The 27,667-nt window shown below is 51.3% G+C and overlaps 3 protein-coding genes across 7 annotated transcripts; 1 reads left to right on the top strand and 2 right to left on the bottom strand.

The window, feature by feature from the left end:
* Positions 1-688: 688 nt before the first annotated feature.
* On the bottom strand, positions 689-10,765 carry LOC120389418 (cyclic GMP-AMP synthase-like). 4 transcript variants are annotated; one of them, XM_039512013.1, is made up of 7 exons: positions 10,622-10,765; positions 6,025-6,354; positions 4,586-4,863; positions 4,117-4,348; positions 3,419-3,673; positions 2,665-2,755; positions 689-1,544 (listed from the first exon to the last, which is right to left on the bottom strand). In XM_039512013.1, exons 1-7 carry the CDS (start codon positions 10,626-10,628, stop codon positions 1,088-1,090), a joined length of 1,650 nt encoding a protein of 549 aa, XP_039367947.1. In that variant the 5' UTR covers positions 10,629-10,765; the 3' UTR covers positions 689-1,087. The 4 variants fall into 4 exon arrangements, with proteins under 4 accessions (XP_039367947.1, XP_039367949.1, XP_039367948.1 ...); XM_039512015.1 differs by lacking the exon at positions 10,622-10,765 and adding an exon at positions 9,699-9,825; XM_039512014.1 differs by lacking the exon at positions 10,622-10,765 and adding an exon at positions 8,981-9,044.
* LOC120389421 (elongation factor 1-alpha, somatic form-like) lies at positions 10,251-27,347 on the top strand. 2 transcript variants are annotated; one of them, XM_039512024.1, is made up of 8 exons: positions 10,251-10,329; positions 23,258-23,427; positions 23,880-24,059; positions 24,432-24,728; positions 25,530-25,680; positions 26,051-26,307; positions 26,418-26,652; positions 26,959-27,347. In XM_039512024.1, exons 1-8 carry the CDS (start codon positions 10,266-10,268, stop codon positions 27,078-27,080), a joined length of 1,476 nt encoding a protein of 491 aa, XP_039367958.1. In that variant the 5' UTR covers positions 10,251-10,265; the 3' UTR covers positions 27,081-27,347. The 2 variants fall into 2 exon arrangements, with proteins under 2 accessions (XP_039367958.1, XP_039367959.1); XM_039512025.1 differs by lacking the exon at positions 10,251-10,329 and adding an exon at positions 22,888-22,953.
* On the bottom strand, positions 10,981-17,423 carry LOC120389422 (elongation factor 1-alpha, oocyte form-like). The gene is made up of 8 exons (XM_039512027.1): positions 17,312-17,423; positions 16,216-16,370; positions 15,520-15,699; positions 15,129-15,425; positions 14,669-14,819; positions 14,328-14,584; positions 12,071-12,305; positions 10,981-11,272 (listed from the first exon to the last, which is right to left on the bottom strand). Exons 2-8 carry the CDS (start codon positions 16,357-16,359, stop codon positions 11,151-11,153), a joined length of 1,386 nt encoding a protein of 461 aa, XP_039367961.1. The 5' UTR covers positions 16,360-16,370; positions 17,312-17,423; the 3' UTR covers positions 10,981-11,150.
* Positions 27,348-27,667: the final 320 nt, after the last annotated feature.

Raw genomic sequence — 27,667 nt, forward strand, 5'->3', positions numbered from 1 at the left:
CTCAGGGTGGAACATCTCAAACCTTTGTTTCCATTTTTATTTTTCATTTTCAGGAAAGTACAAGGAAAACCTTCAGGACAGATCGAGAGAAGTGACAGAGGCGCTGGGCTGGGAGCATGACAGCACAGCCCCGCCAGAAAAGGTCAGAGGCCAAACACCAGCCTGACAAAGAGCCCTTTACATTACATCACACACCAGTTCTGGATCCATTCACAATATTTCTGTTACTGACGTGGAAAAACTAGGATGGCTAAAATACTTTTCAGCTTTTGTGATTAGTAACTAAAGAGAGTGTCGGCCAGTGCATAAAATGCCAGCTTCGTGTTTCAAATCCTGTTGAGGCTGGGTTCTGAGATTTGGTGATTCCACAGTACCAGCAGCTGGACAGGGAGTGACAGAGACTTGGAGAAATGCTGTTGGTGAATTTGGGGTGTAGTAAATCCTGGTCTGCACTACAAAGCCACACCCCTGAGCGACGCAGTTATTCCAGCTGAAACCCAGACGTGGACAGTGCTATGGGAGGGCTTCTCCCATGGACATAGCTACTGTCTCTTGGGGAAGGGGAGTACCTACGCTGATGGGAGAAGCTTTCCCGTTGGCGTAGGTAGAAGCTTTCCCGTTGATGCAGCACTGTAAGTGTAGACAAGACCTACCTCCAGGAGGACAGAACACACAAAGCAACATCTGCTTATTGTGTTTTAAAATAATATACTGTATTGGATGCATTGGCAAGCAGATTTATTTGGAGCGTAGCTAAGCTTTCCAAAGTGCCCACGTTGCAGGACTGCGTTAGAGCACAGTTAAAACTGTAGCATTGGTCTTGTAGCATAGACAGGATGGAATCGTGTTATTACCATACTTCTGAACCTGGCTAGATCCCTGCAAAGGTGCCTGATTCAGGTGCATAGTTTAAACATGTTACAGGGTGTGTTTTTATCATGTCTGAGGAACAGCGGTGTTATAACTGGGTCCTGCAATGTGGTAGATTGTGCAGCTCCTAGTCCCCTCCCCGCCACCCTCACTAACAATTAACATCCCAGCAGACTCCTTCAGTCCTTACAACTGGAAAGGTAGACGCTCAGAATCCTTATGACCCAAAATGGGAGAGTCCAATCGACACCAGAACCATCAGACCCACAGTGATCATTAGGGGCCAGCTCATATCAGCATCCAGCAGTGGCAGGGCTGCGACTTTCTTCTTTCGGGACACAGTGGTTGACTGCTTCTTTTTTTGCTTCTCTCTTAAGCGCGCCAGCAGAAACTTCAAGTTATTGGGCGGAAAGAATTTGGTGCCAAACAGGTTGCATTTGGGAATGAAAAAATGAGGCAGATGAGCGGTTGCCACCTGCTGAATGAAATTGGCCTGGACCCTTTCAAAACAGTGAGCAATACTGCAGAGGTTCCCATCCTGGTCCTGCTTCCATTCCAGCAGCGTGTGAAAGAAAGACGTCTCAGCATGGTAGGAACTCAAAGAACCCAGTTCCAAGGGGTGCTCTGTCTTCAGGGCTCCCAAAAGACTTTCCAGCATCTGCAGACATTCTGGCCTAGAGAGGGGAAAGCCACATTCTTGGCATTAGCAATTTCTGTTACTATTAGGTCAAATCCCAAGCTCCTTGCTCTGTTTTGATTCAGGCTGTGACCTCAGTGGGAATTTTGCCTAAGTAAGGGCCTGAGGGCCACAGTGTGGTAGGCATTTGACCTACAGGAATGTAAAAAAGGAGATAAAAACAGAGTAAGTCAATGAAGTTAAATATAGCAACATTGGATTTATGCAGGGGTAACAGAGAGCAGAATCTAGCCCAAGGTCCCCGCCCTAGAGACCTGACAATCAATGGGCCCAATCTTGCAAATGCTTCTGCCAAGCATACCGTGAGCAGACTCCTTGACAGGTGGGATTACTCAGAAAAGTAAGCATTATGTTCAGTAATCGTGTTTGGAGGATTGGGCTCTAATTAACGAGGTCTGCATGGAGAAGAGGGGAGGTAATGCAGCTGAAGCAAGTGACAGAGTACTGATTTCAGTATAGGCCTTATTAGCGCCGTAGTTGCTGGTTGTTGTTATTCAGTACACTATGAAAGTCTCAGCTATTTTACTTTCGATAGAAGTTGAGCATGGATCACGCCTGGCTAGCTCTAAAGGGAAATGAATATACTCAAATGCATCATCAAGTTCATTAATAATACTTTATACTTCGTTTGCACCTTCCGGCTGAGGATCCCAAAGCACTTCACACAAATCAGGATCATTGCCCCAATTTTATGGGGATGGGGGGCGGGAAACTGAGGCATGGACTGGTGCTGTGACTTGCCCAAGGCCCCACAGTGAGCCAGTGGCAGAGTGAGGAATAGAATCCAGGAGTCCAGATTCCCAGCCCTGTGCTCTAGTCACTCAGACTCCCAGCTGACAGCAATCAATGCTTTACATTTCTGTAGCACCTTCTATGCAAGGATCTCAAAGTGCTTAACAAAAGAGGGTCCGGGTTCAAGTCAGAGTTTCCAGGGCAAAGAAAGTAAACTATTTCCAACAAAACATGAAGTTACAGCGCTGATGCTAGTCTGGCCTGTCTCGACCCGGATCGGGGGATACAAAGACCTCTGGCCCAGCCCTGGCTTTCCAGCCTTGCAGACATACTTGGTGTGGCAGTGGTTTGCCACATGCACGTACCTGCGGCACGTGGTCGTCTGACACTTCCGGGTGCTGGTGTGGCTTTTCCAAATCTCCTTTTCCACATGAGAGAAAGAAATTTTCCAGGTCTCTGAAATAACAGCAACCCCGGTGTCAGCCTACGCCCCCCTCAGCTGGGCGCAGAAGCCAGGGCAGCAGAGGACACTGTGCAGGTGATGTGGAATTATAATCATTTGTAATGTATTTTTGGTTCCAGTGTTGCCTGAGAAGTCACCCCTAACTGTGAAGCTCATAAAACAGCCCCTGGCCACTGGCTCACCCCCATCCCTCTCTGGTTCCCAGAGCTTCTTCAGTCTTCCTCCTGCTCCCTTGTGGGGTGGCTCTAGGTCGAGGACTTGAACTGAAGGGAAAAGGGGGAGACATCATTCCCCTCAATACATGTTATGTATGGGCTCCACCGAGGTCTCCAGAACACACAAGCCCAGTCTCAGCACAGCATACCCCAGCAGAGGCTAGAGATACTATCTGCTTAGTCTCTGTAGCTTTTCTTCTGGGAGACTAGCTTAAGGCCAGTGCATTTATCATAGTGGGATAGAGAACAGAGGGGCGGCTTTGGCAGTGCTATGAAAAGAGAGGAGGGGGCATTGGCCCTGTGGGCTGTGTGGGTTCCTTCTCCGGAAGGGGTGTTCATTGTCCCAGCTCTGCCCACTACCTCACCCTTCCCCAGGCCTCAGCCCGACAACTCAATCCCTAAGCACTTTCCCAGGAGAACATGCTGTGGTGAGGGAGTTACCTTTGTTATCTTGACCAGGGGCCTGTTTAGCAATGAAGTAGAGGGTCTTCCTCAGATATGGCTCCTTCTCCCCCAACAATTGCTTGATGTCCATCCCTTTGTCGTCTGAACTGGGCCATTGGCCAGAGATCTCCAGAGCAAGGACCAGGTCAATAGACATGAACGTGTCACCTCGGTTGTCCACCATCACCAGGGGCACCGCTGAGCTGTTCTGCTTTTTCCTCTCCAGCCTCATCTGCCATCCAGGAAAAGGCACTGAGACACCAGACAGACAATGGACAGACAAATGGGAGAGCTTAGAAAGAGGCATTAATTCATCAAGGGGCTTGTTTGTGTTTCGATCAATGTCAGCCAAAGAAACCAAACCCACCAGAAACTCAACCAAATCCCTTAGGGAAGGACTCCTAGTGGGGAACCCACAGCTTTCCCCAGGAGATGGAGTCCAGCTCACTCAGCTCTGTGCAGTGTGAAGGATCCTCAAGGGCCTAATACTTCGGCCTTTCACCTCTGGTGACCTGGGTTCAAATCCTACTTGAGATCACATGTGAATATGAGCTTGCGGGTCTCAGCCTAGCCCCCATCTGAGCTATGCTGCAGCTGCTGCTATTTGAAGAATGACTCAGGCCTGGAAGAGCAGATGTCGTCACAGGTCAGGATGGAAGGGGGAATCCAGGTAGCCCCAGCATGGGGACACTCACCTGAGTAGAACACTTTGATGAACTGATCCAAGTGCTGCCGGAACTCCGCCATGATGTTCCCTGGGGACACAGTCTGCCCGTCCTCCAGCAGGAAGGCGGCTGGAAAGCTGCGGGACCTTCTCAGCAGAGTCAGGGTGTAGAAGAGCCCATCGTACCCCTCCACCTCAGCGTACTGAATATAATCTGGAATTGGCAGGCTCAGCAGCACGTCAAACTCATTCGGGTGCAAGAGCTGTAGAGAGTCTCCTACTGGAGATGCTGCTCAATTCTTTTCAGGCTAATCCCCCCTTCTCCTTTCCTCCACTCCCCCCCTTGATCCCATCCCTTCTCACTTCTCATCCCTCCTTCCTGCTTTCATTCCCTCCCTGATCCAAACTCTCTAACGACCTCCTACCTCCCCTTTTCCCTGCTGCCATCGCCCTAGAAGGCTCTGACTGCTCTCATCGCCTACCATCCCTCCCCTTGTTACCTTGTAGCTGCTCCCCAACGTCAGTTCTCTCACATCCCTGAAGTAGGGTCTCTCGGGACATTCATTCAGGTAGCTAAAGAACTGGCGGAAGAAGGCATGGAGAAGATCGACTGCTTTGGCCACATCCAGCTGTTTCAGGCGGAGGGACTTTGCCCTCTCTTTAATCCGGGTGAGGTTGTCTTTCTTCCAGTCTTGAAAGGTTCGCATTGCAGCTGAGGTCCCTGGTTTCTCACTCAGATCAGCAGAGGCATCTTGGGAATAGACCTGCCCCCGGTCTCCTAAAGGGAAACATTAGAGATGAGAGATCCCTGGCAGTTCAGCCAGCTTCCTCCATATCAAACCATGCTGCTACTGCTTCTCCAATGCCAGTTTAGGTCCCAATCCTCCTTCCCTTGGTAAACTCCAATACGGGGAGGAGCTGGGCCTCGTTTTGTGCAGCATCAGTCTTACAAACTGTCGTAAAAGATTTTGGCGGAAAGAGAAATTAAGGAGCGAAAGAGAAAAGAGACTTGAAATGTGATGGCGGAGTTGGAGACGTGGGGAAGCCGTTCCGGACAGCGGGTAAGGCCGAGGAGAAGGCTCTCATGCGGTCAGTGGGAAGATTGCGAAAAGGAACAGTGGGAGTTGGCTGAGCAGAGGGAGCGGGAAAGAGGAGTAAAACGAGATCAGATCTGTGAGGTCAGCTGGAGTAAACGGGGTCAGGGATGCCTTTATCCCAGTCTAAGGGAAGGCTGATGTGTGTGTTTTGTACTGCGAGATGCTGCACCTCTGTTAATTCAGACCAATCAGAAGAGAAGCCATGCTGGCATGGCTGATCTCCACCTTCATTGCGGCTGCAGGGCCTAGCGCACTTACAGGACACTGCTAACGACAAGGAGAAGGTCCATGGCTTTGCGGTAATAGGACACTCCCCTCCCATAGTGCTGGATTCATCAGGAATGGAGGGATTACCATATTGTGGAGGTGGGGGACATCTAACCCAGTACCCTGTCTCTGACAGTAGATACTTCCAAAAAAACATCACTCCATTCCCACCTACCATAGACTCAGCTATTGTGCAATATTTTACCACAGAAGGTACTTTTCTCCTGACCTCAGCTGGTGAGCAGTTTATACCCTGAAGCCTGAGGATCATTGGCCTGGAAAACTTTTAGCTGAATTAGTTTAAGTGCAGGTGCTATTCTTAGTCAGCCAAATGCTTGCACTTTTAAAAGTCCAATATGGGAAAGGTATGGGGCCCCTAATTTGGGGTCCCACAGCTGACTCACCCACCCAACTCCCTCAAATCCAAAAGAGTGGGGAGAGGGGAGGACAGTAACCCATGTCATCTAGCTACCCCACCACATGTTGTGAGATCATCAAACTGAAAAACGGTGAAGCCTGGAACGTTTCTGAATGGCCATTTACAAACAGTGCAGGTCCAATGGAGATTCCCTGACCTGCAGCTTCCCTGTGGAGCTTGTCCAGCTCCACCTTCCACCTGCTGTGGGTGCCAAGGCTCCGGAGCTGCTGGGAGGTCTCTGGAGGATGGGAGCCTAAAGTGTCTAGGTTCCACTGCTTCCTCGCTCTGAGGTTTGAAGATTCTGCTGCGTCTAATGGGGACAGAGCTTGCTGGCTGGCTGCTCCCTCTGTGTATCCTGGCTCTTTGCTTCTGCCGGCTCTGCCCTTCCTCTGAAGACCCTTCCACACCCCACGGTTCTTGGCAGGCATTACACTGAGGGGCGGAGAGCTTGCACTTAGAGTCGGGTCTGCCATCTTGCCTTTGGACCCTATGAGATTCAAAGAGAATGCAGGTGTTTATTGTGATTCCAGGTTTCTTTTCCCTAACGACCAATTAGAGGGAAAAGAAACCAAAGATGTTCTAACTCACCCGATACTATATAGTCGCCGGTGCTTTTGTTCCGATCCCCCCCTCAGCCACCTCTGTGTCAGGAGAGAGGGATGCTGCCCTTAGTCGTAAAAAAATAATAATGCAGGGCCAGCTCTGCCATTTTTACTCCCCAAGCAAAAAAAACAAAAACAAAAAAAAAGGCGCCCGGACAGAATGGATGGAATGCTGCTCCTTAGCATGTGCCGCCCCAGGCATGTGCTCCCTCCGCTGGTGCCTGGAGCCGGCCCTATGCAGGGCCATGAAGCAATGTGTTCATTTCACTTTCCTCTTAGGAAATGGGCAGAGGGAACCCAAAGAAGCCAGCAAGAGAATTGCTCACTGCATCCTACTCATGGCAACAATTAGCGTTTCCACCATGCGTATCATTAAAGAGCTGTTCAGACATTAACCGGGGGATCCTCCCAGCAGCCTGTGACACGGATACATTATTAGCCCCGCTTTAGAGCCTGGGAACCAGCCAGCCAGAGAGGCGAAGAGACTTGCCCAAGGCCACCCAGCCAGGCAGTGGCAGAACAGGACCTAGCCCTCAAGGAGCTGCTGGGTTCCCAGTGTGCTGCCTCAGTCTCTACGCTGTTAGGGAAATGGCTTTCAGCAAAGATACAAAGCAGCCTTCAAACCCAGGCAGCTGTCACATGCTGCCCCCTGATAGCAAAGTCATAGGAAACGATCACGTGACCTGGCCAAGAGAACAGGTTAGGGGACAGGCGAAGTCCCCGATACAGGGGCACCATGGGGTCATTGTTAAATATTTCAGTGTGGGCTGTACAGGTGGGCACGTGCACGTAGCAAAACCACAGGATGGTCAGAAGGGGGACAAGACCTTTGAGGCGCAAGCCGGGCAGATAAATGCCTCCCACACCCAGTGAAAGGACTGAGCGTTGTGGCTTGCAGAAAATCAGCATCACGCTGTGGTCTCCTAGTGGCCTGCTGAATGGCATGGTTTGACACCCAAACAATGTGGGGCTTGGATGCTGATCCGTAAGAGGACCCCTGGCTGACAAGGGGATCTGCTGTAATTGTTGGATGACCACTGGCATCCTCCCTTCTTCCCAGCTCTGACACTCCTGCTTGCCCGTGGGAATCAGGAAGACTGCCTGCTCTTCTGTTCGTTAATCCCAGTTCACTCCTCCTTGCTCCCATGTCATACACCGCCTAGGCAGGGTAGTGGAGCTATAACCTTTTCACCTTCTCCAGCTGAGATCCAGCCAACCACAGAGACCTCAGCCAGCACCTTTCCTGGCCAGAGAGCACATCTCAGCTCTCACATGCCCAGGGGGCTCATCTGTCTCTTACGGAGAGCATTCAGTTGTGCATTGGACTCATCTACAAGACCATTCCGGGGGCCCCTACATTGCTTTCAACAGGCAGCTGCTGCTTGTCAAGGCTAGATTTCTAGCAGGTTCAGAAGAAAGCAGGAGTTTCTGACTTGGACACACATCCTAGGGCTTTGCTGTCCTATTTCATCCATGGGACAGTCTTTTATAAGAGAACCATGGAGTTCAACCCAGTCTACACTAGAAAGGGTTTTCTAGTACAGACATTCTTATAGTAAAATGTTCCCTGAACAGAATAAGCTACAATGGCAAAATAACTTTTCTTTTTTTGCCAATATAACTGCATATAGACTGGGGGGGCTTTTTGCCAGCATTAATATGTCAAAGCATCACCCCTCTTAACTGACACCATTACACTGACAAAAGTTTCTAGTGTAGGCCTGGCCTTCCAGCCTGAGGAAGCAGATGGGTTTGTTTCAGCGCTAGATTGCTCATTAGCAGCCAGTTGAAGCAGTTGGATTAATAATTTCATAGCCATCTGTCCAGGCCGGGCCCAGCCACAGCCTTGGTGGAACTCCATTGACTGAGTTCCAGCACGGCTGCGTTTGGCCCACCCTCATGGAGGATTGCTCTTTTCAGAGATCAGCTGCAACCAGCGTAACTTCTTTTTTTTTTAATTCTCAGCTACCACCTTTGTCTCTGGAGTCATTAATAAATTCTCAGTCACAGTCAGTTAATTTATTGTCCTGATTTTCTTCCTGCCTCAGAAAAGCACCCAATGGGGCCATTTAGTTGTTAGAGGGACATTAAAAATCGGAGAGACTAAGCTGGAGCCTTTCCATGTGTTTGGTTCCTAGTACAAACCTACACATCCTGTGCAAGTGTCCTCATGCCAGAGAGGAGTAACCCTCAAGAGAACACAGGTTGTCCTCATTTTCACCTAGCATCCCTAGAGAGTTGGGAGCAGAAGGACTTTCGGATTAGAAGACATGAGGCAAGTTCTGCCTTGAGGTACATGCAGCTCTCCCTACCAGTTACAGAAGCTATCCCATGCACACAGGGAAGTTTGGTCTACCCCTTAGAAGCCCACAGGTGGGAGAGGTTTAAGACCAACGCATGGCTATTGAGCATGCCAGCTACTCCCTGCTAGCAGCCAGCCTGCAGTTATTTTCCCGAATAGTCAAGCTGTTGACTGGGTTGTTCCCATACTCAGGGGTGGGAGTTCCTCACCTGATTAGCAGTCACACAGGTAGGCTCAGGGGGTGGGTCTACCTATAGGCGCTCCAGCAGTATAGCAATGGCCCTATAGCATACAGAGTACAACAAGAGGAGGTTTTTTCTGTCACTGTAGGAACTCTATGTGCCTGAGTAATGATAGCAAGGTCAACAGAAGCAGTCTGCCAACCTGGCTGCATCTATGCCAGGTGTTAGCTTGGCATAACTATGGGGCTCAGGGGGCATGGGTATTTCTCCACCCAAGGAGCCCGTATCCAGGCTGACAAGCATAGGCCACACGTTGGAGGGTAGATAATCCTTGCTGGCCTGCTCTTCCCATTCCCTTTTATGAAGGGGATAGAATCTGTGTTCCCAGGTCTGCTTCTGCCAGGGCCTAGTCAGGAGGTTTCTGCTAAGAGGGGTCCTAACGGAGGCTACAGATATCTGGCTCCCAAAAATCCAGAATTGCTAGCGCTAGAGTGGCCCTGTGTGTCACTTCTCTCTGAGAGGGATTTACTCCCACCCCCACCTCAATTGAGGCTTTGCTCTGAGTCTGGACCGGAGCCTCAGAACAAGAGGGCTCCTTAGCCAGGACCAGCATCACCCAGGGTAGTGAGAAATTATGGCATTTAATAAAGGCACATTGCTACCATCTCTGTTCCTGCTGGAGTGAGCAAAGATAGGAGGCAATGAATGAGGGAAGTGTCTCAAGGGGAAAGAAGCCATGAAGTACCTTAAAATGTGGTTTAGAGGGAGCCATGGCACCATTTTAGCCAGCAGTACTAGATCTAGACACCACAAACCCAGTTTTTGCCATGAGCAGATGCTTAGATTCCAAGGCCAGCAGGGACCATTGTGATCTAGTCTGACTCCTGCATAACATGGGCCAGACACCTTCTGCAAACTAATGCCAAAAGCAGAGCTTGATTTAACAGTGGTCAGCGATGGATAAATCCACCATGACCCTGGGTAAGTTGCTCCAATGGAGAGTTGCCCTTGCTGTTGGAGATGTACACCTTCCAGGCTGAATTTGTTTTGATTCAGCTTCCAGCCCTTGGCTTGTGTTTTCTCTGCTAGATTGAAGAGCTCATGACAAAGGAGGTGGGGGAGGAGAGAATGGCTATGTAGTAGATACATAGACTGATCACATCACCCCTTCTGTTAAGGTGATTAGATAGAGCCTCCTTCTGTCAGAAGAGAGCGACCCCTACATAGAAGGTAACTCAGCTCTCACAGGATCAAGTGGCCAGTCTTCAGCTAACCCCTCCCTGTTGGAAAAATCCCCATTGAGAAGGAACTGATGCTAGAGCCTGGGCTTTTGGGCACTGACTTGTCACTGAGTGTGGTGACCAACACCAGCCAAGGTATTGTTGCAACAGCCTCTTCTGTGACCCTCCCCCTCCCATCACAAGCACCAGCTAGGGGTGCCTGGTTAAGCATCCTGCTTGGAGCGGGTAGTGACTGGCACTGAGGCTGCCTCACTGTAACTTGCACCCCCCCCCCGCCATTTTCCACCCTACATGTCCTCACAGGCAAGTGGTCGCCTCTGAAGGGTTTTCTCTATCAAGGACTCTAAGCAATTCAATCCCATGAGATGCTCAGGGGCTCTTGATGGGGTTTCTCCAGCTTTGGACTTTCCCTCCCCTCCTGCTGTACCTCTCATCAGTCCTGCTTGTGAGCGTCTGTGATGCTGTGTCCCTCCACTGGCACCCTGTTGGTGGGTGCTCCAGCACCCACCAACTGCCCCCTTCAAACTGCCACTTGGAACCACACGGTCCAGGTATTCCTGGGTGAGAAGGCTGAAGCCAAGACATTCTACTTGCTGGCCAAATGGTAGTGTAGGGGCAGAAAAATGCTATTCCATGGGACAGGTGATAGGATCTATTGCTCCCCAGCACTGGGTTGTAGTTGTAAGGCCTCTCCACCCAATGCCGGCTCCTGACATTGCCAAGAGGGCTAACAGATCACCCCAGCACACCCTCCAGAGGAAGTGTTACAGACAGACAAAGCCATGGTCATTTTTTTAAATGGGCAGTTTATTCAGTGAGGACAGTTAGAAAAGTTCAAGTGCAAGGGGTCAGGCAGCCCCAACCCACCCATGGCTCTGCTAGTGCCTTTTGCTGAGGCTCAGCGATCTGTGCTGTACAAGTCAGTCCAGATGGTGATTTTTGCTGCTGCCCAGTCTTCATTTCTTACTGGCCTTTACAGCTGATTTGGTGACTTTGGCAGCTGCACTGGCTTTCTTCTCTACCCCCTTGATCACACCCACAGCCACCGTCTGTCTCATGTCACGAACAGCAAAGCGACCTGTCGGAAGAGAGGAGCATTAGGTGGTTGTTTTCCTTTGTCCCTTCAGCCCATGAGGTGCTCTCTTTTGGAGACAGGTTACCAACAACTCTTTACTGTAGCTCAGTGGCACTCAGCTCTGGGACAGGAATAGGAGTTTTCTACTACAGAGGCTAGACTAGGCCCTGCTGATGATTTAGGCCTAGGTTGGAGGGCATGTGCTAAGAACTGCCATACTGGGTCAGACCAAAGGTCTGTCTAGCTCAGTATCCTGTCTTCCAACAGCAGCCAATCCCAGGTGCCCCAGAGGGAATGAACAGAACAGGGAATCAAATGATCCATTGCCAGCTTCTGGCAAAACAGGCTACAGCCACTATCCCTGCCCATCTGGCTAATAGCCATTGATGGACCTAGCATCTAGGATGTTCTCTAGGGTTTTTTTGTTTGTTTTTTTAAACTCTGTTCTAGTCTTGGCCTTTACAACATGCTCTGGCAAGGAGTTCCACAGGTTGACTGCATTGTGTGAAGGGGGTAGGGAGGAAAAAATCCCCTACAAAACACTTTGTTGGAAAACCAGCATAACACAAGAATTAGGGGTAACAATGAAAATAGGCAGCAGGTTTAAAACAGATTCCCATGAAGTCAGAGGCCAGCACTTCTACTGGCTACTATTGTTCCCTGCAGAGCCAGGACCCAGGTCAGCTCAAGTAAGTGCTATGATCAATGTAGATCACAGGGCAAGTTAGTTACCTGGTTCTAAGGCAGGTGTACCAGTGCTAGAGGGCAGTACCTACTTTACCCCATCCATTATAGTCTTACCAAGAGGTGGGTACTCTGAGAAGGTCTCCACACACATAGGTTTGCCAGGAATCATCTGCACAATGGCAGCATCCCCAGACTTCAGTGCCTTGGGATTGTCCTCCAGCTTCTTGCCAGACCTGCGGTCGATCTTCTCCTTCAGCTCTGCAAACTTGCAAGAGATGTGAGCAGTGTGGCAATCCAGCACTGGGGAGTAGCCAGCTGCGATCTTGCCTGGGTGGTTCAGGATGATGACCTGCATGGAAGGAGATGGTTAGGAAGCCTAAATGAGAAGAAGGTTCTCCTGCTCATTTGTTCTTGGGGAAGCCCTGATGGGAGGGCTATGCAGGGACCCAAGGATTAAGCTTTTTAGAAGCCATCTTAGAATCTGGTGTAGTTAAGGTGAATTGGTTCTGTCACTTATTTTTGCAGGCCTAGTTCTGTTGTCACAGGCACCATCTAGCTTCCCAGAGCTGAGGAGATTGAAAGCAAGAATAGCAGCCACATTGCCTAGAGGTAGCAAACTGCAACAGTGAGAAGCTTGGACCTGTCCTGAAGAGGTTACAATCCACCCAGTACAATTGGAGAGGAATAGACAAAAGCTAATGTGGTCTTGGGATGCATTAGGCGAGGTATTTCCACTAGAGATAAGGAGGAGTTAGTACCATTATACAAGGCACTGGTGAGACCTCATCTGGAATACAGTGAGCCGTTCTGGTCTCCCATGTTTGAGAAGGATGAATTCAAACTGGAACAGGTACAGGAAAGGGCTACTAGGATGATCTGAGGAACAGAAAACCTGTCTTATGAAAGGAGACTCAGAGAGCTCGGCTTATTTAGCCTAAGCTAAAGAAAGCTGGGGGGGAATATTTGTAGAGAGCAATCATATCAGAGGGATAAATACCAGGCAGGGAGAGGAATTATTTAAGCTAAGTACCAATGTGGACACAAGAACAAGTGGATATAAACTGGCCATCAGGAAGTTTAGACTTGAGATTAGACGAAGGTTTCTAACCATCAGAGGAGTGAAGTTCTGGAACAGCCTTCCAAGGGGAGCAGTGGGGGCAAAAGACATCTCTGGCTTCAAGACTAAGCTTGTTAAGTTTATGGAGGGGATGGTACAATGTGAGCCTAATTTTGGCAATTAGCTGATCATTGACTATTAGCAATAAATATGCCCAATGGCCTGTGATGGGATGTTAGATGGGGGAGGGGTGGGGGGAGAAATCTGAGTTACTACAGAGAATTCTTTCCTGGGTGTCTGGCTGGTGAGTCTTGCCCACATGCTCAGGGTTTAGCTGGTCACCATATCTGGGGTTGGGAAGGAATCTTCCTCCAGGGCAGACTGGCAGAGGCCCTGGGATTTTTTTCCTCCTTCCTCTGTAGTGTGGGGCATGGGGGTCACTTGCAGGAGGATTCTCTGCACCTTGAAGTCTTTAAACCATGATTTGAGGACTTCAGTAGCTCAGACATAGGTCAGGTGTTTGTTGCAGGAGTGGGTGGGTGAGATTCTGCAGCCTGCGTTGTGCAGGAGGTCAGACTAGATGATCATATTGGTCCCTTGTGACCTTAAGGTCTGAGAGATAGAGGTCATGTTAAGAACAGTTACAGCTGTCACAGCAGGCCTTCTCTGGGTGTCTCCCCCAAAGCAATCTGTTAGGGGTAGCCACCATGCAGAGAACAGCATTAGAGGGAGAGCAGTTGTCAGTAATGCTCTAGCAAACTTCAGATGGTTCTTGGACTATTTTTAGCAGCTACAGGTGGAAAGCCATTGTTCAGGAGCCTCTTGCCATGAAGATGTGCTGGCACAAGACTAATGGCACCAATGATATAGTGGCAAAATGGATTGGGGTGGGAAGGAGGGGAGCTAGGGGTTATGTGGTTACTGGTGCAAGGCAGGGCAGAAGAGAATAAAAAAAAAACTTAGGGGCAAGAGATACACACCACACACAAACCACCCCCCTCCACATTCTCTTTTCAGTTTACAGGAAAAGGGGGCAGGGGCATTAGCCCCAGACTTGCTAGTTTGACCTAAGGGCATGGCACCAATTACTCTCCCAGCCTGCACAAGAGAAGTTGGTCTCCTCTTCCACTCAGCTGCCATGGCAGACACCTCTGTGTGAATAGACTGGCTGAAGCAATTGTACAGGCATATAGTAGCCTTGGAAACATCAGTGCTTATTTGCAGACTGGCCTAGCACGAGGTACAGCCTCCTATGGCCTTCCACCCAGGACTGACTCCTAGTCACTCAAGTCCCATTGTTTTTGCATCCCTGACCTGAGAGGTGAAGCTACCGGCCTCCATGGGAGGGTCGTTCTTGCTGTCTCCGGCCACGTTCCCACGCCGGATGTCTTTCACAGACACATTCTTCACATTGAACCCAATGTTGTCACCCGGCAGCGCCTCTGCCAGAGCCTCATGGTGCATTTCCACCGACTTCACCTCTGTGGTGATGTTAGTGGGGGCAAAGGTCACAACCATGCCAGCCTTCATGAAGCCAGTCTCCACACGGCCCACTGGGACTGTTCCGATGCCTGGGGAACGGAGACAGTGGCATCAGTTGGGTGGCCTAGAGAAGGAGCTACCATGCCCAGTGAGCTCCTCCCTTCCACACTCACCGCCAATCTTGTAGACATCCTGCAGGGGCAGACGGAGTGGCTTGTTAGTTGGGCGGGAAGGGGGGATAATGGAATCGAGAGCTTCCATGAGAGTGGTGCCTGCAGCATTCCCATCCTTCCGGGTGATCTTCCAGCCTTTGAACCAAGGCATCTACAACAGACAGGAGGCAAGAGTCAAGCTAGGCAAGGCCTGAGTGTGCCAGGTGTCTCCTAGGAGGTATTGTGCCCACCCTGCTCTAAACTGCCTCTCCCAGTGGGGGGGGGAGAATATTGAATGAACCCTGAAGAAATAAAGCTATGTGAGCCCCCAGATCCTAACTTGGAACCCCACTTTCAGCCAGGGATCTCCCATCCGGTCTCCCATGCCCATGGGTTGTCTGCAGCTTTCCCAGCCCATCACTCCATCCTGGCACTCAGATCTGGCCTCCGTGAGGCATGCAGAAACAAGGATGCTACTTACTTTGGCGCTGGCCTCCAGCATGTTGTCCCCATGCCAGCCAGAGATGGGCACGAATGCCACAGAGGCTGGGTTGTAGCCGATCTTTTTGATGTAGGCACCCACTTCCTTGGTGATCTCCTGGTAGCGCTTGCCACTGTAAGGGGGCTCCGTGGAGTCCATCTTGTTCACCCCAACGATGAGCTGCTTCACCCCCAGCGTGTAGGCCAGCAGGGCGTGCTCCCTGGTCTGCCCGTTCTTAGAGATGCCAGCTTCAAACTCTCCCACGCCAGCCGCCACAATCAGCACCGCACAGTCAGCCTGGGGAAGGGAGGGGACACAGCATGAGAGCATGCCACAGATCTAGCTGTTTTGATACCTCATCATCTTCAGCTGGAGCAGGGCCAGTCCGTACCTGAGAGGTGCCGGTGATCATGTTCTTTATGAAGTCTCTGTGCCCAGGGGCATCGATGATGGTGATGTAGTACTTGGTGGTCTCGAACTTCCACAGGGAGATGTCGATGGTGATCCCACGCTCCCGCTCAGCCTTCAGCTTATCCAGCACCCAAGCGTATTTGAAGGAGCCCTTGCCCATCTGCATGGGAGGAGGCACCAGTTACACTAGGTGTTTGGGATGGGCACAAGTAGTCACTAGGGAACGGCTCCCATCTCCCCCTCAACACAAGATTGCTTTAACTGGGGTGCTGTTTGCAAGTGGGATTCCAGGGGGTTTAGAACTGCCATTAACAATTGGGGTCAGACCCCTCCCCAGTCTACAGTCAATGATTCCATTGATAGTTACACAGTTTGGTGGGGGGGCTTGCAAGAGGGAACATGAGACACATTTACCCTAAGTGTCTCTATTAGTACAGTCACACTGATGCAAGCTTCCTTAGTGTAAACAGGGCCTTGGAGCAGCAGATGTGCTAATGCACCCCAAACACATGGCACCTTCTCCCCCCCACATCCAAACTCAGGTTTAGATTTCATGGCTTAAAGAATCACAACTTATGCAGTGACCGAGCCACACATCTGGCAGCAACGCCACACAACCCCACAGAGTGCGTTAAAGGCACTCCCTAGCCAGCCTGCTTGGCACCATTGTCCCAACCTCAGCTGCCTCCTTCTCAAACTTCTCGATGGTTCTCTTGTCAATGCCCCCACACTTGTAGATGAGGTGCCCGGTGGTGGTCGATTTCCCAGAGTCCACATGGCCGATCACCACGATGTTGATGTGGATTTTCTCTTTCCCCATGGTGCTGGTTTCTATGACAGAGAGGGCTTTAGACAGGCTCCCTAGCCCCCACACAACCCCTCTCCCCCCAGGGTCATGCTCAGCTCTGTTCCACCCAGAGCCACCTCAAACTAGCAAGGATGTAGGCTTATTGCCAAGTACAGGTTTAGTTGGGGACCAGGTTTCTAAGTGAATGGAGAAGGTAGAGTGAGCAGAGTTGCTTGGAGAGCACTGGCCCCACATAAATAGGTACCAGAGGCAATTAGGCTAGGGGAGTTTGTGGTCACTGACCAGGCTGCCTGAGCTTTAGCCTTGTTAGCTACAAGAAGTTATATCACCACCACCCCTCCCACAGCAGTAGGGTGACCAGACAGCAAATGTGAAAAATCAGGACAGTGTATGTAGGGGTGGGGGGGGGTGTTAATAGAAGCCTAGAGAAGAAAGACCCAAAAATCAGGACTGTCCCTATAAAAGTCAGAACATCTGGTCACCCTACCCAGCAGCAACCAGGCCCTCTGAACTGCTGCCAAGTAGCCAGCACAGAGTGCCTTCTAGCCAGTGATCCTGCAAGAACAGCAGCCTCCTGTGACTGCCCTTCCGCCTAATTCACAGCACCTGCATCCTTGTGGGAGGGCCCCTGGCTGAGCTCTGGGCTGTGCCAGTACAGCAGAGCGCATAGAGGGGAAGGGTGAAGGGAACAGCTGTAGCCCCTCACTCAGGAAGTCAATGAGCAGGTGTGTCAGGCCACAGTTATCCTATTCGTAGCCCAGACTGATTACTGGGTCTGGGAAGGAAGCACCCTCCTGCCAGAGGCATCGTGGCAGGTACTCACCCCTCCCCACCCATGGGAGGGTGGAAATCTCCCCTCTCTAGCCCATGGAGTAGGGGAAAGACCAGGATCCCAGGGGAGCTCAGAACTGGGCACGGAGAAGCTCAGCTATGAACCCCCAACCCCTGCACGGCGGGTGCTTACCTGGTTCACAGCCCAGGGAGGACAGCAGCTACGCTACTCAGGTGGCCCCACCCAGTCCATTTAAACCTGGCCCGGGAGCGGGTACCAATCTAACCACGCCCCTTCCGAATGCCCAGCACCAATCATTGACTCCGGGCTGCTTAGCTACGCCCCCTTGGAACCCCATGGCGAGAAACACGTGGAAGGGATAAACAAGGCAGATTAAGTCCCTCCCTTCCCTAACTGTCAGGGTGCTAGGGAGCCCTGGGTCCGGGGCGGGGCTGAGAGGCCTCATTTCAGCCCCACATCAGCAGAGCGATGAATACTAATTAACAGAGATAAAGGCTAATGGGAGCAGAGTCAGGGCTGAAATCAACAGAGCCTGACTCATCTGTAAAGCCAGAGAAAGATGCATTAATGAGGTCTAATCAATATAGGGTAATAAAGAGAGAGGATGAGAAAATGAGGACGAATAGTAAATAGCTATGGCTATATAAATAAATACTCATAAATTATCATAATAAAGAATATTACAGAATAAAAACAGGCCATTAAGGACTCAGATAGGTGAAGAAATCAAAAGAGATGAATCAATAGAGAAAGAAGGAGAAATAATGGGGTGTAATAAATAGCTTCAGACCCTGATCCTACAAACTCATCCATGCATCCCAGAGGGCTCCATTGACTTTATTGGGTCTTCACAGGGGCCTGCCTATGCAGAGAGCCCCCTATTTCAGTTCTTACTTATTTGAGAAGCCGCGTGAACCTGATTCTGAAAGCTGTTCCCTAGGGGTGCTGGAGTGTCTGCTTGCGTGGAGCAGCTTGCAGGGTCAAGGCCAGTGGGCTGCAGGTCTGGGCCCTTTGACTTCAGGCCAGGGATTCTTTTTAGTGGCTTGGCATGTCTTTCCCATTCTACATATGCAAAGATATATAAGTAGTTAGCCATGATCATAAATAAACTCAAACTAATAAAGGCTATAGAATAACAATAAACACATAGGTTCAGATTCACAAAGGTATTTAGGTGCCTCACTCCTAATAGCCGTGAGCCATCTAAATACCTTTGAGGATCTGGGCCCTAACTCACTGAGCTTTGTACTGTTCCTCCAAGCATGAGATCACTGCTAACACAGCCAGCTGCTGTTCCAGGGAACCCTCAGTTCTCCAGGGTCCTCAGTGGAGGTAATGTAGTTTTCATGATCTTGGCAGGAAGTATGAAGGCCTCTGCTTCATGTAGGACCCAGTGTGATCTGAGGCTAGCTGTGAAAGAGACAGAGAAAGGGAAATTAAAGTTTAGTCCCTTAGCACTAATTGTGTTAGGCAGACACTTTTTCATAGTCATTGGCAGACACATAACACTGAAAGCAGTTGCCAAGCAGTGTTAGGAAATATACCAGAGTGTCACTCCAGCGAACAGGTTTGTTTATTACTGACCACTTATAACTGCCTCCAGAGGTGCTATTAGCTTGCAGCTATTTCCCCTTTGGCTAGACTCATCACAGATTTTATAGCAGCTCAGCAGAGAAGTGTGTGCTCTGTATATGGATAGGAAACCTTCTATGAACACAGAGGTGCTGGTGTTCCAGTAGGGGGTGCTCTTCCCTTGAAGAAAGTACTAAAACAATCGCTCAATTGCCATTGTTCGAATGAGACGTGAAACAAGTGGGGGCAAATGCTAGCTATATTGCCACTTACCGCGCCTCATTTTGGACTGGGAGGTTGTGAGTTTGGGAGCAGTGATCCCATATGGAAAGAAAGAGAATGAGGGGCCTGGCTGGGCAAGTCACTGCGTCTCCGTGCCTCAGTTTCCCCGCATGTAACACTGGGATAAAGATACTGACCTCCTTTTTAAAGTGCTTTGAGATCTAGGGATGAAAACTTTCCCCCCCTTTTTAACCCTGGTGTCCTGGCCAACTTCCAGTGTGGGTAAATATACTCTCAACTCTCCTGCCAGTTTCAGATAGAAACTTACTTTCCTAGCACATGGCACTTTCTGTAGACTATACAACAGCAATTAGCCAATACATGGAGAAATACCAATATCCCATTAGAAGATTGCTGGGAATGGGCAACAGGGGATGGATCACTTGATGATTCCCTGTTCTGTTCATTCCCTCTGGCGCACCTGGCATTGGCCACTGTCAGAAGACAGGACACTGGGCTAGATGGACCCTTGGTCTGACCCAGTCTGGCCTTTCTTATGTTATGATTTTGCTAAAATGCTTGACATAAAAATGCCTTTGCCCACCCCTGTCCTGGCCTCACTGACATCAGCTTGGCCACTCACAGATCAAAACTGGAGCCACTGTGAGCAATACCGGGGGATGGTGTGAATCCAGCATTTCAGTAGTTCCTGAATTTTGTTACCATGGCCATTCAGTGGCTCATGTCAGACACATGGCTAGCTCCAGCCCCAGTGGTCAGGTGGTGTTCAAAAGATGGGACCAAATCCCAACGTTTTATCTCTGCAATGGGCAGAACCAGTGCTCTGGATCCAAATACTCATAAATCTGGGCCTGTAGCCAGGTGCCACGAGGTTCAGATTTGGCTCATTATACGGAGATATTCTAGCAGCAATCTGAGCCTAGTTTCAAGTCGGTACCGGGAGGCTGCTCCCAGGCCTAACTCAACAAACAGAGTGATCCCCAAATGTGGAGAAGGCACCGTCCTCTTTAGCAGTGCTGCAGGGGGTATCCCAAAGGCTGGGGTTGCTGGGGGAAGATTAATCTCTTCCCTATGTCTCACACACACACAGTTGCTCTGGCAACTGCTATAAGTTAGAGAGACATTGCAGGGAGACTCCAGTGATCTGCTTGAGAGAAACAGGAGAGTGGTTGCTAGTGGCAGAGGGGAAGCAAGAGAAGGGCTGATAAACTCTCTAATTGCATCAGAGGGGGAGATCAGCTTCAAACAGAGCCGGTTCCTTGCTCGGGTGTGTTAAATGGGGCCTTTTCACAGCCCTGCACCCCGCCCCACCACTCATGAACAAAGCCTTGTTAAAATGAACCAGCCCCTGCCCACAGGCACTCACTGGCCAAGGAAGGGCTGTGGCTTTTAACCCCTTAGGTCATAAACCTGCAGGTGTTTAAATGAGATCTCCAAGCATCACTGAGCAACATCCATGTGACGTGAATTCACTCCAACGTCTATCCCAGCGCCATCAACCACGGTGCACAGCCCCCCTGCCATTCTCCCCTCGGAGGCATCATCTCTGCAGATCACCCAACCCTACTCTTTGATTTGAAGGTGAAGGCAGAGCTGGGGCCAGAAGTGCAGCCCTCGGCACAGGGCCCTCGGTGCCCAAGGAGACACACAGCCACCCCACATTGCCACTGACAGCGGGGGAAGTGAGGGGCCAGGTCAGAGATGGGGAGGAGACTGACTAGGGCCCTGCATGTATCCTTTACCATGTTCCCCTGTAAAAATTAGGAGTGGAGATTGAAGTCCTCTGTTTATCTCCAGCACAGGCAGAGCAATGGCCAGGCAAGCTCCCCCACACTTCAGGCTTGGCCTGTAGTCACCTATCTCAGGCACTTGTATGGCTCCCATTTCTGTAGTATCTGAGAACTGCTGTTATGCCATTGTACAGGCAGGGAACCGAGGCAGCGAGAAACGACGTGACTTGCCCAAGGTCACACAAGAGTTCTGTGGCAGAGCAGGGCCTGCCGAATCCCAGGTATCCAACCGTCTTTTCCTCTCCGTGGCCCATTCAGTCGAGGCGAACTGTGATACGGGTCCCTGGCTGCTGAGAAATGTACAGAGACCCCCGGATGGCACATTTCACAGACCCCATTCTACAGTCACTGTACAGCCACAAAGCTTATGGCTGCCACTGCCCTGAGCCAGACTCAAATCACTGACCCAAAGGGTAGGTCCCACCCAGCAAAAAGAGGGTGTGTGTGCAGAGGGGGGGACTCGGAGCAGGGGGACGATGGGGGGGAGCGGGGGAGACTGGCTAGGTAGCCTGTTAATAGCGTAAACAACAGGGCAACAATGGTTTAATATTGGCTAGGGAACCTCCCCTGCAGAAAGCTGGGGCATTGCTGTCCCCTGGGGAGGGGCAAGGGGCAGTGCCGTGCTGAGATCCCCAAAATCAAATCGCTCCTCGAACAGCCAGGCACTTCCAGCTTTGCACCTTGCAGCCTTTCCGTATAAAAATGCATTTGGCAGGAATGGACTCACCCTGGAGCTGCACATTAGCTAGGTGACCAGCAGGGAAGGAGTTAACTCTGCTGCCACTTCCGGATGATGCTATTTAGGTGAGAAAGTTCATATGCAGTTGAGGTGAATGGGGCATTTCACACTTCTCTGAGTGTCTTCCAAGACCTCTGGCTCAATCACAGGCCAAAGGGACCTTTGTTTAAATTGAAACTTGGATTCTCCAGAAAACATTGGGGGGGAGAAGACCCCAAAACTCCACATGGAGATTCTGAAGCCTCAGGTTGTGGGGCATATTCCAGCATCTGCTCATTTCCAGCCTCTGAGCCAGACCTTTTCTCTCACTCCCCACTGTAGCTCTGGGAATAAAAACAATCTAAAAAAGAAACTAGGCTGAAGAAATGAAATAAAACGCCTCTTTCTTGCCTTTAATTCTTCCAGAGGCACAATGTGCTGGGTGGGAGGGGAAAGGAGTCTCTTCAGTGTTCTGAGATTTTACTCTTGGTTTAGTCCAGGGGTCGGCAACCTTTCAGCAGTGCTGGGCCGAGTCTTCGTTTATTCATTCTGATTTAAGGTTTCGTGTGCCAGTGACACATTGTAATGTTTTTAGAAGGTCTCTTTCTATAAGTCTATAATATAGAACTAAACTGTTGTTGTATGTAAAGTAAATAAGGTTTTTAAAATGTTTAAGAGGCTTAATTTAAAATTAAATTAAAATGCAGAGGCCCCCGGACCTATGGCCAGGACCAGGCAGTGTGAGTGCCACTGAAAATCAGCTCCCGTGCCGCCTTCGGCACCCATGCCATAGGTTGCAGTCTGATTGATTTTTTTGCCACGCTCGCCCAGTGTTCTGGGCTTATTTGCATTTAGCGCAATATGTTTAAGCCTGAATTCCTCAAGGTCAGAGTCTCTGAGTACCAACAGCCCCCCGTCCCCCAGTACACAGTGGCGACAGGGTTGTCTAGTGGATGCTGTTACACTAGCCTGTTGGGTGACCTTAGACAAGTCATTACCTTGCGTTGTGCCTCAGTTTCCCCATCTGTAATGGGAGGGGGGGGGTAATGGTTCTGGGGTCATCACTGGGGGGGCATTGGCAGAGCTGTGACTGGGGGGGGAGGGTGTATGTCCCCAGGAGCTGGACTAGCCAGAGATGGGGTGGGGCAGCAGGGCAGGGCTGGAGGGGCATTGCCGGGGCCAAGCGGATGGGAATGGGGGGGGTTACACACCTGCCAAACCCTCCCCGTGTGCAGCTCCCAGAGCCTGGGGAAGGGGGGTGCTGGGAGGGGCCCAGTTATGTGCGCGGGGGGGGGGAAGTGCCCCCCGCCGCAGGGGCCGGCCAGGGACCGGGGTCTAATTGAATCAATCCCTCTCAATGGGTGGGGCGAGGCCGCTTTGTGCAGCCCCGGGCCGGCCGCTCGGCTCCTCCCCCGCGGGCTCTTTAAAAGCCCCGGGCGGCCGGACGGGGGGCTGCTGTTTGGAGACGGATCAGGGCAACGTGACTGAAGGTGAGCGGGGTTTTTTTTGGGGGGGGGCCCTCAGGGCTGGGAGGGGGCGCACAGTCCGCCTTGCTCTAAGCAGCTCGCGAGAGGGTGGGCTGGCAGCGATCGCTCGATCCGAATTGGCTGGTGTGAATGAAGCGGGAGGGCTGGGCTGGACTCCGGTTCTAGCCCGGGGGATCGGAGCCCCTACCAATGTGTCTGGCTGCAGGGCGTGCTCTGCTGTGTCCCCCCGGTGTGACGCTGGCTTGTTACTCCGGAGTCACACCGGAGCGGCTCCGCGCCAATCGCTGTTGGTAACTCTGCCCTGCAGGTCCCGCTCGCGCTCCCTCCGGCACCATGGGCAAGGAGAAAACCCACATCAACATCGTGGTGATCGGCCACGTGGACTCGGGGAAATCCACCACCACCGGGCACCTCATCTACAAGTGCGGGGGCATCGACAAGCGAACCATCGAGAAGTTCGAGAAGGAGGCGGCTGAGGTGGGGGCATTTCTGACTCCCCTGCACCCCCCCCCAATGGCCCCAGCGGCCCCCCTCTGGCTCCTTGACCTCCCAAAAGGTGTTGGGCCCTGGGGGGGTTGGGGAATCGGGCCCTTTCCCAGCTGCAGTGTAACCAGCTTAGGATGGGGTGGGGGGTGAACACTGCCCCATGCCTGCCCCCACCTACCCTAGAGCAGGGACCATGCACCTACCTCTGGGTTCCCTGTACTTGCACTTAGTATATTGCTCTGCCCTGAACAGGCACGGCTGGGGCAGGTGTCCCCTTCCAGGCAGGGGGAATCTGCTTCAAATATTTACACCCCCCTCCTGCATTTCACGCCCGTCACTGGGAGGGATTGTCCCTGGCTTGTGCCTGTTTCTCCAGTAGCAGCTTCCAACAGCAGCGGCCCTGCCCTGCTGGCTGTAACCGGTGTCTCTCTCCTCCCACGCAGATGGGCAAGGGCTCCTTCAAATACGCCTGGGTGCTGGATAAGCTGAAGGCCGAGCGGGAGCGTGGGATCACCATCGACATCTCCCTGTGGAAGTTCGAGACCACCAAGTACTACATCACCATCATCGATGCCCCTGGGCACAGAGACTTCATCAAGAACATGATCACCGGCACCTCTCAGGTACGGGCTGGGGCAGTCAAACCCCTGGGAAGAGTTTGATTATACTGGGTTTGCGGCTATGCCTTGTGGCGTCCCAATAAAGCCCTAATTTAACTGCAGACTAGTCTTGTGACCTTAGCATTGCAAGGAATAACATTGCCACTCGATGCATCGGGCTCTAGGTGTGTGTGTATGTGGGGGGGTGGTGCAGCTTTTAGGCCTATACAGGGAAGGGCTGCCAGTCCCTCCTGAGGAAGACTGGTTTTTTGGGGGGGAGTGGAGTGGGGGGTGGAGAGGATCTCCTTCATCTGTAGGGTACCTAGGTCTGTCACATCCCTACCGATCCCCTCATTCCCTGTATGAACTGTTCTCCTGGCCCGTTTCTCTCCCCAGGCTGACTGTGCGGTGCTGATTGTGGCGGCTGGCGTGGGAGAGTTTGAAGCTGGCATCTCTAAGAACGGGCAGACCCGGGAGCACGCCCTGCTGGCCTACACGCTGGGGGTGAAGCAGCTCATTGTTGGGGTGAACAAGATGGACTCCACGGAGCCCCCTTACAGTGGCAAGCGCTACCAGGAGATCACCAAGGAAGTGAGCACCTACATCAAGAAGATCGGCTACAACCCAGCCTCTGTGGCGTTCGTGCCCATCTCTGGCTGGCATGGGGACAACATGCTGGAGGCCAGCGCCAATGTGAGTAGCCTGCCTGTTTCTACAAGGCCCCTCTAGTAGAGAGGTGTGGAGACTTGGGGTGGGGTGGGGGGGGATGGGATGGGCATTGGTTTACCGCTGGAGAGAATGGGTGGTTTGTAAACTGAAATGAGTTCAGCTTAAAGTTACTACTGCTGGGCTCCGTGTTGCAATAAGACACTGGCCCTCTGAGATTCTCTAAATTGGACGGTTATCTCACTGTCTTGAGCTGGGATTTCATGGCTTGATGGAGGCTAAGCAGAGGTGAAAGTAAGCTGGTCCCTTCCAACCCTGATATTCTATTCTAAGGCATTTAAATTCCTAGACTGCACTGGCTTCCGCAGCGGGGATTTAAAGGGCCCGGTGCTCTGGCTGCTGCACGGAGCCCCGTGCTCTTTAAATCCCCCCCACAGCTCTGGCAGCCGGGCTGGGGCCTAACTCCACCTCTGCAGCTGGGAGCCCAGGGGTGATTTAAAGGCCCTTGGACTCCCAGCCACAGCCCGTGCCCCAGGGCCCTTAAATCTTGAGAGGCCCCGCCTCTTCTGGGTGAGACCACCCCCCAGGACTCCAGCTGTACCTGTAAGTTACTTTCACCCCTGAGGCTAAGCCTAGATCTGTTTCTCGTTCATTCCCACAAATCACAAGGGATGCACCTCTGCTTAGCTGAACCTTTTTTGGGGGAGGAAAGAGAATCTGTAGGAACTGGAGTACTTGGGACCTGTTGCCAAGTTCACCCAAGCTCTGCAGGTGACTTGTGAGCTGTCAATTACAATCATCTCCTCTCCCCTCATACATACCTTGCAGATGCCTTGGTTCAAAGGCTGGAGCATTACGAGGAAGGAAGGCAACGTTTCTGGTACAACACTGCTGGAAGCCCTGGATTCCATTATCCCTCCTTCCCGCCCCATCAACAAACCCCTCCGCCTGCCCCTGCAGGATGTCTACAAGATCGGCGGTGAGTAGGGGCGAGCGTTTCCCAGCAGGGCTGGGACAATAGAACTCTCCCCATAAAGGAACATGTAAAATGGTGGCTGCCATTTTAGGTGATGTAATTCCACCTAAATTGCAGCTCACGTGGACCGGGAACACCTCCCTACTGAATGTCTGGGATAGAGACTCAGTCACACCCTCTCTTGGCAGTGCTGGGCTGACATTATTGTTCTATTTCCCCTTAATGGCCATAAGGCTGAATGGGGCCTCTGGCCAGAGGATGCCGAAGCAAAGAGCAGGTGATCTCTGCTTGTTGCATCTCCAATTCCTTCCTCTATCCACGTAACCTTCTTTTAGCTCATTAACACCAAACTGACCAGTACGTGTCTCCCCAGGCATCGGAACAGTCCCAGTGGGCCGCGTGGAAACTGGCTTCATGAAGGCCGGCATGGTTGTGACTTTTGCCCCCGCCAACGTCACCACGGAGGTGAAGTCGGTGGAAATGCACCACGAGGCTCTGGCAGAGGCGCTGCCGGGTGACAACGTTGGGTTCAACGTGAAGAACGTGTCTGTGAAAGACATCCGGCGTGGGAACGTGGCTGGAGACAGCAAGAACGACCCTCCCATGGAGGCCGGCAGCTTCACCTCTCAGGTCAGTGATTCGGGATCTGTAAACTCCCTATTGCTGCCCACCAGTCTCCTTGAAATGTGACCAGTCCCTTGATTTTTGAATTCTCCCCCCACCCCCTTCTTTCTCTGCAGGTCATCATCCTGAACCACCCTGGCCAGATCGCCACTGGCTACTCCCCAGTGCTGGATTGCCACACTGCTCACATCGCCTGCAAGTTTGCGGAGCTGAAGGAGAAGATCGACCGCAGGTCTGGCAAGAAGCTGGAGGACAATCCCAAGGCACTGAAGTCTGGGGATGCTGCCATTGTGCAGATGATTCCTGGCAAACCCATGTGTGTGGAGAGCTTCTCCGAGTACCCACCTCTTGGTAAGATTTCATATTCCTTGTATTGGTTCAAGTCTGGCTCTTGAGTGTCTGTCTGAACATGTCCTAACACTGCAACTCTGTTTTAAGGCGACTAATGCTAGGATTCAGCTCTTAGATAGCTGCTCTCCATAGCAACGGGAGGTAAACTTGTACCTACCCTTTAATTGGCTTGAGTAATAAAATGCTTCTGCAAGGCATTAGTCCACAAACCAAACTCCAGTCATTAGCATAGAAACTCCTCCCAATATCCAGGAAGTTTCCTACTCTGTCCTTGTCTTTGTCTAACTGGTGTTCCTTCTCCGGCAGGTCGCTTTGCTGTTCGTGACATGAGGCAGACAGTGGCTGTGGGGGTGATCAAGGCTGTTGAGAAGAAAGCTGGTGGAACTGCCAAGGTCACCAAGTCGGCAGTGAAGGCCAATAAGAAGTGAATTCTCCTCCAACGTCACTATGTGCCAGCATGCTCAGAAGCACCAACAGTGGGTGCCCAGCCCCCCACAATCACAGATCAATGTCTGGACTCACTTATCCAGGACTGGCTCCTGAGCGGTAAAACAAACTGGAAGAGCTTCCGAAGGAAAAGAAGATGATAGGAGTCTTTTTTTTTTTTTCTCATTTATTGGGCTGCACGTGTGGGTTTGGTTTTTTTCCTTTGACTTGCTCACTGGTGGTGTGAATAAATGATGATTTCTGCTTCAGTGGTTTGGTCTAATTCAGCTGGGAGTTGCTCTCTGCATGTAGAGTGTAATGTAAGGAGTAAACACTATACTTGTCTTCAAAGCATCTGGTTCTTGCATCAACCAGATGGTTGACAACCAACTGCCAGGGCTGCTTTGCAGTCAAATCTGTTCTAGTCCATTTTAAAGATTCAACACAATTCACAACCTCTTAAGCAGGGAGACTGGAACTTGGCCTGTCAACAGCCTGGGACTGGGACGAGTTTACATGGTTACAACCTCAAAGGAAAGAAGTTAGTCGATCATGAAGGAAAGAGTAAAGTTTTAGTGACTTACTCTGG

This window comes from Mauremys reevesii, linkage group 23 (genome assembly GCF_016161935.1).
Source record: "Mauremys reevesii isolate NIE-2019 linkage group 23, ASM1616193v1, whole genome shotgun sequence".
Classification (NCBI taxonomy): Eukaryota; Metazoa; Chordata; order Testudines; family Geoemydidae; genus Mauremys; species Mauremys reevesii.

What these genes read in the sequence shown, in the direction of transcription:
- LOC120389418 (XM_039512013.1), bottom strand. An exon ending in GCTCCACAGGGAAGCTGCAG is followed by an intron (nt 4,864 to 6,024) that starts GTCAGGGAATCT and finishes GTTTCCCTTTAG; the next exon opens with GAGACCGGGGGCAGGTCTAT. An exon ending in CAGACGACCACGTGCCGCAG is followed by an intron (nt 1,545 to 2,664) that starts GTACGTGCATGT and finishes TCCCCTCTCTAG; the next exon opens with GCCAGAATGTCTGCAGATGC.
- LOC120389422 (XM_039512027.1), bottom strand. Translation starts at nt 16,359, where the DNA reads ATGGGGAAAGAGAAAATCCACATCAACATCGTGGTGATCGGCCATGTG. An exon ending in TTGAGAAGGAGGCAGCTGAG is followed by an intron (nt 15,700 to 16,215) that starts GTTGGGACAATG and finishes CCTCCCATGCAG; the next exon opens with ATGGGCAAGGGCTCCTTCAA. An exon ending in TGCTGGAGGCCAGCGCCAAA is followed by an intron (nt 14,820 to 15,128) that starts GTAAGTAGCATC and finishes TGTCTGTTGTAG; the next exon opens with ATGCCTTGGTTCAAAGGCTG.
- LOC120389421 (XM_039512024.1), top strand. Translation starts at nt 10,266, where the DNA reads ATGCTAGAGCCTGGGCTTTTGGGCACTGACTTGTCACTGAGTGTGGTG. An exon ending in TGATCACCGGCACCTCTCAG is followed by an intron (nt 24,060 to 24,431) that starts GTACGGGCTGGG and finishes TTCTCTCCCCAG; the next exon opens with GCTGACTGTGCGGTGCTGAT. An exon ending in TGCTGGAGGCCAGCGCCAAT is followed by an intron (nt 24,729 to 25,529) that starts GTGAGTAGCCTG and finishes CATACCTTGCAG; the next exon opens with ATGCCTTGGTTCAAAGGCTG.